Genomic DNA, 13314 nt, shown 5'->3' with positions numbered 1-13314 from the left:
CATCAAAAAGTGGATGTAATTGATGATGAAGTGTTTTATTGATTTTAAAATATATTTATATTAGAAATAATTATCAAATTAAGAATAAAAATAAATTTTCTTAACCTCATAAAGAGTACCAGAAACTAAAGACTCAGTGCAAACCAAAGTGGTTAAAGTCTATACAATGACAATAAAAATCCATGATAGGTTTCTGTCTCAGATGTTGATGTTAGGTTATTCAGACAAAGTTAAACAGTGAAAAAAATTAAAACTTTGAAAAAAATATTTTAATAGATGTAACAAACTAAGGAAATCTCATTTACCCTTAGAGAATTTTCCAAACCCAGAAAATTTGAACTTTCCTTTGGATGGCCTTAGGGAGTCAGGAGATAAATCAAAACTTCGTGCCCATAAGAGTCTAATAAGAGATATAATAAATTAAGGTATAGAGTCTAGTAAGAGATATAATAAATTACGATCGAAAAGAACTAGGTATCAGGGAGCTATCAGTGTGAACTACAAGTTGAATAGTCCACATAATGAAATACTGGCCATGTTATAATTATCTGGGATGCCCAAGGAGCTTCATACCTTGAGCTTAGCTGAAGGTGGTATGAGATTAGCAGTAACCTCTTGTCCCTGGCAGAAACAAGCAAAATTCTCTCTGGAGGAAAATACCTTCATCTAGACCTCAAAATAGTTCCTGATATTTTTACTCAAAACAATGCACAGCAGATAATCAAAGATAACTAGGCACACAAGGAAACAACACAAAATGAACAAGAATCAGTGGGAAAACAGACGACAGAAACAGACCTACAGTGGCACCTCATCTCACTCAAATAAAAGCAAAGTTGTCTAAATGACCACACAGGCCTATAGGATCCACAATGCCTACCTCTCATTTCTTGATTCTTTGCTTACTCACCTCTAACCATATTGGTCTCCTTGCTGTTTTTCTGACATGTCATGTATACCATTATCTCAGAGACTGTCTAGTTATCTTCCCCCAGTTATCTATGTAACTTCACCCTTCAACTCCTTCAGATCTTTGTTCAAATGTCTTTGTCTGAATGAGCCTTCACTGATCATTCTTTTAAAAATATAATCTTCCTCCTGAGGTCTTTCTGTTTAAAATGTTTCTTAATTTAAAATTTTATAGATATATAATTTTTGTACATATTTACAGGGTACATGTGAAATTTTGATATAATCATACAACGTGTAATGATCAAATTAGGGTAATTGGGATATCCATCACCTAAATAATTTATCATCTGTTTGTGCTAGGAACATTCCAATTCCACTCTTCTAGATATTTTGAAATACACAATAAATACTGTATTGTGCTATGTAGTTCAATATTGTGAACTATATATAGTTGTTCTACTGTGTGCTATTGCTATGGTTTGGATCTTTGTCCCCACCAAATCTCAAGTCGAATTGTAATTCGCAGTGTTGGAGTTGGGCCTGGCGTGGGGTGATTGGATCATGGGGGCAGAAGTCTCATGAATGGGTTAGCACCATCCCCTCAGTGCTGTTCTCATGATAGTGAGTGAGTGAGTAAATTATTGTGAGATCTGGTTGTCTAAATGTGTGTAGCACCTCTCCTCTCCCTTCGTCCTGCTCTGGCCATGTGAGACGTCTTGCTCCCACTTTGCTTTCTGCCATGATTGTAAGTTTCTTGAGGCCTCCCCAGAAGCAGAAGCCATTATGCTTCCTGAACAGCCTGCAGAACCATGAGCCAATTAAACCTCTTTTCTTTATAAATTACCCAGTCTCAGATATTACTTTATCATAATGTGAGAACTGACTAATATAGCTACTAAGCACTCGATGTTATTCCTTCTAACTATTGGTATGTACCCATGAACCAACCCCTCTTTATTCCCCCTTCCCCACTACCCTTCCCAGCCTCTGGTATCTATCATTCTACTCTCTATCTCCATGAGATCAATTGTTTTAGCTCCCACATATGAGAGGGAACATGAAATACTTGTCTTTCTGTGTCTGGCTTATTTCACTTAACATAATGTCCTGCGGTTCCATCCATGTTGTTGCAAATAACAGGATTTTATTCATCTTATGGATTAGTAATATTTCATTGTGTATATGTACCACATTTTCTGTATACATTCATCCATTGATGGACACTTAGGTTGATTCTATATCTTGGTTATTGTGAATAGTGCCACAATAAAATGGGAGTGGAGATACCTCTTAAATATACTGATTTTCTTTCTTTTGACTGTATACCCAGTAGTGGGATTGCTGGATCATATGGCAATTCCATTTTTAGCTTTTTGAGTATCCTCCATAGTGACTGTAGTAATTCCCATTCCCATGAACAGTGTAGGAGAGTTCTGATTTCTCCTAAGGTTGAACTTTCTGTCTCCTTTTCCTGATTTATTTTTCTCCATAGCATTTGACACCATACACATACAACATATATTTTCCTGTATTTCCCCATGAAAAGGTAAGCTCTTTGAGGGCAGATAACTTTGCCTGTTTTGTTTACTCCTGTATCCACAGGGCCTAGAATAGTGTTTGATGTTCAGAAGCTCAATATGTATTTGTAGAATGAATAAATAAATAAATGTATGTAGGTAAAGTGCTTGGAATAGGGCCTGGCTGAAAATAACTACTTAATATACATCAGTTATTATTACTACTATTAAAAATGAAGAAAAGAATGCTGAACTGACATGGATTCTAACTCCGGATTACTTTTCATCAAAGTAGCCTCTAGCAGGGAACTAATCTTTCAGTGATGAGTTTTATGAAAATTATTTTACTTATATGGGAAGATATTATTACTACTTCCCATTTATACAAAGGCATAAAGAAAGAATTTGGTTTTCTAGTATTCCTCACAATACAAGGAAGGAAGCAAACTTTTGGAGTTTGATTTCTATGGCAGTGGCTTCTAGGACAAAGATATTGGGAGGCTTTCAAAAGTGGTGTCGATGAGACCAATGACAGAGATCTGGGTAACTACAAATATATGGTCTATCCTGCAGTTCACCACCAATGGGTCTTCCCCAGACAAGTCCCCACACACATGACACTCACAGCATTTCCGTTTTCAATCCAGGTGATGGTGGGGACAGGAATGCCTGTTGCTGTACAGTGCAGGGTCACAAAGGAGCCAAAGGTGACATTGTGGGATTCAGGAGCCCGCAGGATCCTGGCAAAAACTGTTAGGAAGACAGAAGTGGTGAGTGATGCTCCCGTAGGAAATGGTCAAGCTAGAGCGGTCTTTTAAAAATGCAAATTAGACCATGTTCCCCTGTGTCCAGTTCTTCAGTGTTTGCTCTGTTTTAAGGATAATACCATATGCCATGGCCGAGCCACCAAGCCGTTTATGTTATAACCCTACATTTCTCACCACTCAAGGACACACTGAGCTTGTTCTTAACATAGAAACTTGCCCTTGTTCTTCCTCTGCCTAGACCACTCATCCCCCAGATCCTTAAGTAGTAGGTTCCTTGAATCATTCAAGTCTCTGTTTAAGTGACATTTTGTCAGAAAGGTCCTTCTTAATCACCCAAAATCAAGTGTAATCCTCCCCCCATTCACTTTTCAGCAGTCTACATTATTGTCTTTACAGACCTTACAACTATCTGAAATTACCTTATTTATTTTTTACTTGTCTACAATTCCCCTTTCCCATTAAATTGTTTGAAGCCAAAAGCCTTGCCTTTTGTTGACTGCTGTATTGTTTCAGGCAGAGTTCCTGACCAGAGCAAGCACAGGATAGTAGTTTATTGAATTAATCAAATAATTATACTTTACACCCTCAACTGTATCATAGTGAGAGGACAGACAAATTGTGTCAAATTTTCAGATGACATATTGGGCAAAAAAAAAAAAAAAAAAGAGGATATTTTAGATAAAATGTAGGCAGGAGACTGAGTAATTTCTATTCCTTTCTGACCCTGAATCCCCACCGATTAAGTAAGAGGAAGTTATTTTGATGTAGGAAGAAATTTTACCTTTAAAGAGTGGGATTCAGGTTCACAATGCATTGTAAATTGTGGGATACTTAGATTCACAGAATCGTTAAACTTGGAAGAGACTCCAGAGATCAGCTAGATTCCTGCTCTTATCTTACAGATGTGGAAACAAAATCTTTTTTAATTTAAGTAAGTTGGTTTCCCAAGGTAACAAGTAGATGAGTGAGAAACCTGGACTCAGGTCTTCTGACTTCAAATTCAGTGTTTGTTTAAACTATTATGGAATCTTTTGGATGGCCTATTATACTGTAAATATATTTTAAGCTCCTAGTTTTTTATTTCTAGAACTTAGAGTATGAAGCCCCAATTAACACAATGCTTTGAAACTTAGTTCTAGTTAAATTGAAATTTGTAAAGATTGGATTCTAAACTAAAGTATGGGCAGACCACATGTGCTAGATAAGGAGATACGCAGGACAATGATAGAAGAGGTCCAGAGCGGTGTTTCAAGTTGGTCTGATTGTTAAATACCTCTTAAAAAGCATTGCATAATTTAAAGAGATTAAAGAACATTTGATTTGTCTGACAATTGAAGGCTTTTTGCAGATTTAAATTAATTTGACTTCCTATCTTTTGATATTGACATTTTAGATATAGAAATGTGGGGCCCAAAAGCCAGGAGAAAAGAAATGCAAGGAAGGTGCTATCTTCAAGGCAAAAAGATTATTAAAAAAATAACAAAGAACGCTGTCAAATGTTTAAAACGAAGCTGAATCTGTCCCCCAAAACCAAAATTGAGGCTGACTTTAAGTAAATCCTGGGGTCTAATTAACAAGCTACAAAAATTAAAGGGTTGAGGAACATTTCAAAGAACACTATGGAGATGCAATTCAATCAAACCCAGACATTTAACAGGGAAAATCATTAGCATCGGGGGATAAAAAAGGAAGAGTGATGATCCATTATAGACTACAAGAGATGTAAGAGACATATTACCCAAATGCAATGTATGGCTCTGCTTGGATTCTTATTCTCCCAACTTAATCTAAATTCACACGTTGTAGACTCTTAACAAGTAACACTGACAGGCATCCTAGTGAGGGTGCATCCAGGTACTCTTCTAATGTTTTCCGGTTACAATAATGGAGACATAGAGTCCACGTTCATCATCTGGCTAAAATAACTCTCGTAGGGGTTGGGGCCATGCTTGTGTTTCCTAAATTTTTTGAGTGTGGGACTACTGCATGACCATCTATGGATCCCATTGCCCCTGAGAATCTGAAACAAGCAGGATCTTTGAGAGATTTGGAAAATCTAGCACATTTCAATCTCACATGTGCTAGAAAGCTGTTCTAGTAACATTGACTATACCCTTGAACTTTTCGAATCAAAAAGGCTTTTTGAATGAAAGCCTTCTGGCTGAAGATGAGCAGAATAAAAAATTGGAGAATAATGTAATTTCGATTATGTTTTACTGCTTTAATTTATAAAGCCAAGAGTTTTAATTTGGGGACTTTAAATTCTTCCTGGAAATATAGTAATCAGAAAGGTTTTATTTTGTCCTAATTTACAGCAGTTTTTTTTCTTTTGGCTGTTACTATTTGGAATATCATTTGGGCTTATTGCAAAACCTCTGATTATCCACATTGCACAACACAAGTAAGCATAGTGTGGGATAGTAAATAAAACAGTCAATTCAACATGACTTTGGAATTAATTTAACTAATGTACTATTCTGCCCTCCACTGGAACTTTTTGGGGGTTCCAGTGGGGCACAGGCGGGTACAGGAGTACTACTGACATTATAGGTAGCTTCGTGAATGTGAGACTGCCGATAAACTTCTCCCTGAAGGGGGCAGATATACTTTCACTGACGATGGGCTTCATTAAGTGCAGTGGGTTAGGTTAAGAGGACAAAAAGGCCAGGAATTAAAGGGAAGCTGCTTTCTCCTGCACTCTCGCATTCTCTAAATGATAACATAGAAACTCAACCCCCTTATTTCAGTATTGAAAGTTAGTTTCCACCCTTCCTTCCAGTCTTCCTCCCTTCTCAAAGGAGATAGCAGATGTCTTTTGGGTTTCTACTCAAATGTTTCCTTATCATAGTACTTTCTCATCCCCGTTCCCCTTACCCTTGTTTATATTTTATCATAACAACACTATCTGAATCATTTGGTAATTACTGATTTATTTGTTTGCTTGTTTGTTTTTTGTCTGTCTCTCCCCTCTAGAATGTAAGCATCACAAGGGTAAGGTTTGCTTTGCTTTTTGACACGAGCTGACTGACACAATCTACATATCTATCTACGTATCTATCTCTAGTTCTAGAATCCTGCATGGTGCATATATATGGTAGGCACTCAATGAATATTTGCTAAGTGAACTAATAAATAAATGAATGAACATAATGACTTCTCTGATAAGGTTGGGGGAAGGCACTTGGATATGTTATGTGTATCTCAGTCCTATTCTGAGCTATCAGTCTCCCAGCTCTCTTGCATCTAAGAAGGATGTGTGTAAGTAAGTTCACCAGGTCAGGGCTTCTTCATCCTACAACTAGGAGTGAAGGGGAAAGAGTGCGGTGGGGAGGAGGAGGATGAGGAAACAGAAGTTATGTTAGTCTAATTCTCACATGGAATAGAAATCTTTATTTTTCATTCCAGCCTTATCAGCAATAAAGCTGATATATTTTTACCTAACTCTATCTGAGCAATTGCATAATACTCAGATTTACCATTTTCAAATATGAAAGATAAAAAGGTGATGAGGGAAATTTTGACATGTTTTTCAAGCATCATAAACAATAAAGTCAGTTGCAATTAAAAATAAATACCAGACTAAACTCCATGAATAATAATACACCTGCAATAACAAACTTGGACATAAGTCAACAGTAAATCCCATTATTTCAGTGGTAGTCACAAGCTGAAAATGCATTCTAGGTCATCAATTTAAAAAGCTATATGAAATGTTTCTTGTTAAATAAAATGGGCATAGAATATCCCTATATAGTGCTTTATTTGCATAAAAGAATATAAAAGTGTTTTGTTACATAAACAAACCACTTAATAGAAGGAGCATTAAATTACTTAGTTGGAAAGCATTTATAACTGTTTTGATGTGGATTTTTAAACAAGAAAGTCATCAAACCACTCTTTCCGTACATAGTCTTATCCATAATTCTCCAATTCACTGTGAGCCCTAAGCCACTTGCTTTCCTGTGGGCAGGCAAGTGCATCTGCAACATGGAAAATAGACACAGGTAATATTTTTATCTCTGGGTTTTCTCTCATGGGATTTATTCATGAGTTTGGGGCTTTAATGTCTCTTGGGCAGACTTGCAGGCTAACTGCAAGTGGAGAATCCTATATTCAAAATTGGGCTCAAAAAGCCAGCAATTCTAAAATCTTTTATAACATACCTGCATTATGTTCTCTCCTTATTTCAAAGCACTTTCAGATACATAATCAGTTTTATTATTGATTGTCATCTTAAGAAGTAATATATAGTAAAAAGATAAAGGCATAATTCACTCTGAAGTTGCACTGGAGTGTAATAAAAAGCCCAAGGGACAGGGATCCACATTAAGTCCTGAAATAAATGAGTGGTTTGGCTGCAGATGAACTACCTCTCTTTTCTTGGTAAGGGAGCAGTGCCAGAGGAATACTTAAGTCTCTTATCAATTTCTATTTCTGAGAAGTTATTTCAAAGGACACAATGAGCTCCCATGGATTTTCTTTTCCCTTGCTCTTTTGTTATTTTCTAGCTTCCTTTGAAAAGGGTTTTTAGGTTACATGATTCAAACCAGCAATAACTGATAGAAATAAATTAAGAAAAAAAATCACACAGGACCAGGCAAAACGCTTTTTAACTTGCATTTAGTTGTAAGCAACCCAGTATTTAAAAATAAGAAAACATTATCTGTACTTTATATGAGATACTAAGATAAGGAAGTATAAGGAGGTACTGTTTTAAATAATACCAGTTTAAGATTAATTCCTACAGGCAACTCTATTACATGAGAATTCACGAATTTCATCCCCCAAATATCAAATTTTAGGTTAGAAGAGCACAAAGTTTGGGGCTTAATCAGAATGCAAGGAACTTTTTTTTTTTTTTTTTTTTTTTTTTTACAGAAAACAGAAACTGTTGACAGAAAGCTGTTAGGAAAAAGTAGAATTTTTCCCAAACAAATTTAATTTCCAGCTATTTTTCTCTAGTCATATTCCACTACATATATATGTCTCTGTGCAATTAAAATAACTTAATTTTTATTGATTTGGAGCAATTGCATAATACTCCTGATCTTGTTGAAATCATCACAGTAAAAACCAAATTGGCACCTTGACATCCTAACATTTATCCAAAAACTGTAAAGCCCCCTACTCCCCGCAAAAAGTCTTTTAGTCAAAGGGTAGCTTTCTTTTCCAGTCTATGTGGGATTTATACTCTCATGCTGATTTATTTCATTTCATTTTGTTTGTATTTCCAGAGACATCAAATTTAAACATTTCTTTTAACTCGATCTTTCTTAAGAAATGCAAATGGTCAGTAAGCATATTGGATTATATAATAAAGAAGCCTATCTAATAACACTGTTAAGTGCTGTGACTTAATATTCCCCATACATTGTTTGTTATTTCTTTAAAAAATGGCACTTAGGGCTGTTTATAAGGTCAGCAAAAATAAACAGTTGAAAAGAGCTACACATTTAAAAAGAAGCCATGCAGAAAGAAAAAAAAAATACCTTTAGTATCTTGTTCAGGTTCACTTTCTTCTGTTAATAAAAACAAGACAAAACAAACACACACAATAAACACGCAAACAAAACAACACATCATGAAAAGGGAAATCTTTGACCACAGAAACATCAATTGTGCAACAAGATTAATTAGAAGCTGCTTGTTTCTTATTTCAGTAAGAAACAAATGCAATCAAGGGAAACTGCTGACCTTTTGAAAGCAAACTATTAAACGACACAAGATTTCAAAATGATTACTTTTAGCCAGGCAGTATTATACAGAAAATAAACTACAGCACACCTAACAATGTAGCTCTTTCATGAATTTTTATTCTAATGTTGACAATTACCCTTTCTTTCAAGGCTACAGAGTGCCTACTATTCTCATACATTGCGATCCCCCCTCTTAGCTCACAGTCTCCTCTTACCAGGCCCTGCTGTGAAGTCAGTGGTGTTGAATCTGGGATCTCAGCTATCATTTCTATGGCAATAGACTCATGTTGTGGTAAACAGAGGATTAGGGGGTTTCTGCAGAATAGAACCTACCACCAACAGAGATCTGCAACTCTGCACCAACACAGAAGCTGCTTGGAGAGCAGAAAAGAGCAAATCATTACCTTCTGGGAATCTACTAAGGAAGTAAGGTCCACAGGATATTGTAAAATGTTTAGATTGGATAGAAAGAATTGAGAATTTATAAATGTTTAAAAATCCTAGAAGAGAGATAACAAAACCAAATTAATTGTTCCAAAATGTTTAATATAACCATGTTAGACATAGTCCCCACATGGAACTCTAGTTTTCTTTCCTGAAGTTTTATTTGTTCATGTCAATTTGAATCTTTCTTAGAGTTAGTAATAAGTCAACTGCAATATTTATTTGTAAGTAAAAAATGGTCATGCTATTGCTAACAAACCTTCAATGACAATAACAACATTCAATGCATAGTCCTTCACAGATTATGGATATTTTCATGCACATTTTTTATGTGATCCCGTTTAACTCTCGCCACATCTCTGTAATTGAACATAATTGATATTATCCATCCTAAGTTTGTGAACCTGTACATGCAGTGGAAATGATCTGCCAGCAACCGCATCATGGATGCCAAGGACCATGCATCCATCCAGATGAACTTAGCCAAGGTTGACAAGGTTATAGGCAGGTTTAATGGTCAATTTAAAACCTATACTGTCTGTAGGGCCATTCTCAGAATGGGTGAGTCAGATGACTCCATTCTCTGACTGGTCAAGACCAACAGCATCTCAAAGAACTTCTGATTGGAGAGAATTGTGAGTGTTGAATATTTGTCATAAATAAATAGTGAAACCCTTCACTTTCTCTCCCCAAAATTAGCCCATTTTCTGGACAAAGGGTCTAAGTCTTAGAGATTTGCTGCAGGTGCAGAGTCAGAAATTCAACCCCCTTTACAGACATTGAGTCTTCCCAATGAGAAGGTCTCATATTTACACTTAACACCCAATCCCCTTACATTTAAGTGAATTTGTAATTCCTCATTGAGATTCTACTGTCTGAACTTTCCCTACCTCCATCAACTCAGTGGTACATTCTTGGTTTTTGTTTTTAAGCATCAAGTTCAAAAACTATTTAAAACTTCTAAATTGAATATATTTATTGTTAAAAGGAGATTTAGAGGTTGTCCATCAAATATACCTTCAAATGAAGAAATCTTTTTTTTACAATATTCCTAACGGTGCCTGGTAAAAGCACAGGTATTGGATAAATATTAGTTTCTTTCATATTTAAAACTGGTCATCTGGACATTAGGAAACTGCAGATTCCCTGTCTGTATCACAGACTTCAATCAGGAGAAATAAAAAAGGTCCATGACTGGGCCTGATTAGACCTGAAAAATTGCATTCGAATGCCTTTGGGCTGGACACAACTTTCTAGAGCCCCAGAACAAAGTGCTTGTTTCTAAGTTTGGGAAAAAAAAAACCCAAAACAAAACAAAGCAAAACAAACAAACAAACAAACAAAACATACTCTCTCTCTCCCTTTTTCTTTTCCCTTTATCAGCCAAGTAACTTAGAGTGGTTGGGATGGCCATGGTGTTTTTACAGGGATATTAAGTGTCTTTATTCTGCAACTGTGGTATCTCCAAAACTTTATTCCACTAAAGTTAAAGAGTATCAGTAATTTTTTTCCATCAGTAAATTTTGAGAATTATATTCACTTGTCATTTTCTTCTCTTAGAGTGTTCTTTGTCAGGGTTCAAGGGCAACTGCAGGTCAATTCTGAGTCTCCTTTCAGTTTTGCTCCATGACCTATACAGGACTATACTTGAACTCTACTTTGAGTATAGGCTCAATTTTAGACAATGTTAATTTTCCTTTGACGTTTTTCACTTTGATGTTATTGCTGTTACTACTGTTTGTTTTGCCTTATTTGTTTGGGATTGGAAGCAGTGCAAAATTTTGAAAGAATACACCTATTTCATCCACTGTAAATAAACAGTGGATGAACTCAAGAAATGAAAGAATGTCTAAGATTTGTCATTTTCCTAGGAGGAAGCTTGGAAGTTCTACCAGAAATTATAGTTTCAGTTATAGACTATCAAAATTTCTTTCTAATGCAAATATTTTATACCTCTTTATAGATACAAATTTATATATGTTTATGCATTAACATACACACATTTACATGCATGTGCACACAATTGAGGTTACTTTAAATTAGAGAAAATTATGCAAGTAAAGTCTATAGGCCTATTTCAGCTCAGGTATAGTTATTCACTGTATGACTTTGTTGGTCATTTTAAGCTCAAACAGTAGTCCTAGTTTTTCCACATATCCTGCTTGCCTAGCCTACTATGATCACCCTTGACTTCTGAACTTGTTGTCTTACCACTTATCAATTTTAAAATATTCTGCTTCATATTCTTTATTCCCATTTAATGACTAAATTTTTATTTAACTGTTTTATATGTAATGCATTGTTCTTGTCTTCCAAACTGATTTGTAATCTTCTTTAGGGAGGTTAGGGCTAGAATTAAACTGGGATTAGTATCACACTTTTGTTGTTGGTTTATTTTCCTCTAAAGTCCAGCACAGTCTCTTGCAGAAAAAAGAACACGCTTATTGTTAAACAAGTCATTTGCCAGTTGCATTAGTGGGTCATTTTCATCCGATTTTGTTGGAATTGTCCAATAGGATATTTAGAATAATCAATGACTGCTCTTATTGGACTAATTGAAGATATAATTTATTCAGTTCACTTCAACATCCAAGGTAAATAGTAATCCATAATTTTCTTGAAAAGTTTTATTTATGAGAAACTCAGTACCATAGTAGCAACACATTTTGAACAACTGTGCTATAAAACAGAGAGAATATCTGTAACTCAAAATCAAACCAAAACCAATCTCTTTATAATCACTATATATAAGACCTTTTTCCTACTTCTATCCACCTAACAAGAATGAAAAAAGAAATTCATCAAATAGTTTTGTTTCCAAGATTGATAGCCACAATTTAACATTCTGATTGCTCACTTTTGAACTCACGTTTCTCTTATTTTGTGGTACTCAGAACAAAGTTAACACAGAGAGAGTCTAACAAATTCTAAGAACAGCAAGATCCTAAGTGCTCAGCTTCTATGCAGACATATTTGCATAATTTTTATTTAGTGATATGACACAGCACATTAATTTCATTGAAAATCATGAATATCCAACCCTTGTTTTTAATATCTTCCTAATAGTTTATCTACCCAAGTTTGAACGTGAATGTTTGTGTGTGTGTGTGTGTGTGTTATGATTCTAGAGAAGATAAAATAAGTTTTTCCTACTCAATTCACTGTATTACTTGTTTGGAGAAAGAATTTGGAGGGGAAATCTATTGTTACATAGAAGAAGGAAAGCCATAAAGATTCCATGATAGAAATAAAAGTAAAAACATCTAGTAAAATCATACAGATTACATAGACCTGTGGAAAGAAAGAGACAAAACCAGAAGAGAAAACAGGCAGAGCTGTGGAAAGGTTTGTCTTCTTTTGACACAAGAGTGGACGCTGCCAAGAAGATAATAGGAATTTGGCCATGTAGAGTCAAAGTCTCAGAAGAGATTGAAATCATACATTCTTTGTGCTTTGTTAGATGGCACAGGGACCTCCTCTTTCTGCTAATGGAGTTATCATAAGACAAAACATGCAAATAAAGCAAGCAGAATTTGGAGGTGAAGCCAAATAAGATCTGGCTAGCTCCACTTTGGGAGAGGTATTTTGGAAAGGTTTGAGCAATAATCAAATACTGAAATCATGAAGGGAAAGAATTTGAGATATGTATGAAAGGGCTCCTTTGAACATGGGCATTCCAAAGAGCTTTCAGGTATACTGGTCAATTTCTTATCTCAGTGATTAGGGTCAAGTCAATGTAAGTAATAAATCATGTAGTGGCATATAGCATAAAGATTAAGTGAAGAGACTCTGGATTTAGGCTGCCTGGTTAGAAGCCTTGTTATACAATTAATTTCTAATAGGGTATTTCTGCTATATAGGAAAACTGTTAATATATGTGTACATAAATATGTGTTTTATTTGTAAATAGGATTAATTATCATATTAGTTAAAGTAGCTTTGGAGTTGATACTCTTGTGTTTTCTAGATGGATAAAAA

General features: G+C 35.3%; 1 protein-coding gene across 1 annotated transcript in view; it reads right to left on the bottom strand.

Annotated features, from left to right (window-relative positions):
* Nucleotides 1-13314, bottom strand: part of MUSK (muscle, skeletal, receptor tyrosine kinase) — a 167632-nt gene that overhangs the window by 76564 nt on the left and 77754 nt on the right. The window contains exons 5-7 of the mRNA XM_011966405.1: nucleotides 9108-9146; nucleotides 8686-8712; nucleotides 3055-3179 (exon numbers count right to left, since the gene is read on the bottom strand). Of these exons, the coding sequence (XP_011821795.1) occupies nucleotides 3055-3179; nucleotides 8686-8712; nucleotides 9108-9146 (191 nt within the window). The remainder of the gene's footprint in view (nucleotides 1-3054; nucleotides 3180-8685; nucleotides 8713-9107; nucleotides 9147-13314) is intronic.

Source organism: Mandrillus leucophaeus, unplaced genomic scaffold (assembly GCF_000951045.1).
Source record: "Mandrillus leucophaeus isolate KB7577 unplaced genomic scaffold, Mleu.le_1.0 Scaffold76, whole genome shotgun sequence".
Lineage (NCBI taxonomy): Eukaryota > Metazoa > Chordata > Mammalia > Primates > Cercopithecidae > Mandrillus > Mandrillus leucophaeus.
The sequence above is the reverse complement of the archived record's forward strand: the minus strand, read 5'-3'. Positions and strand labels throughout refer to the sequence as shown.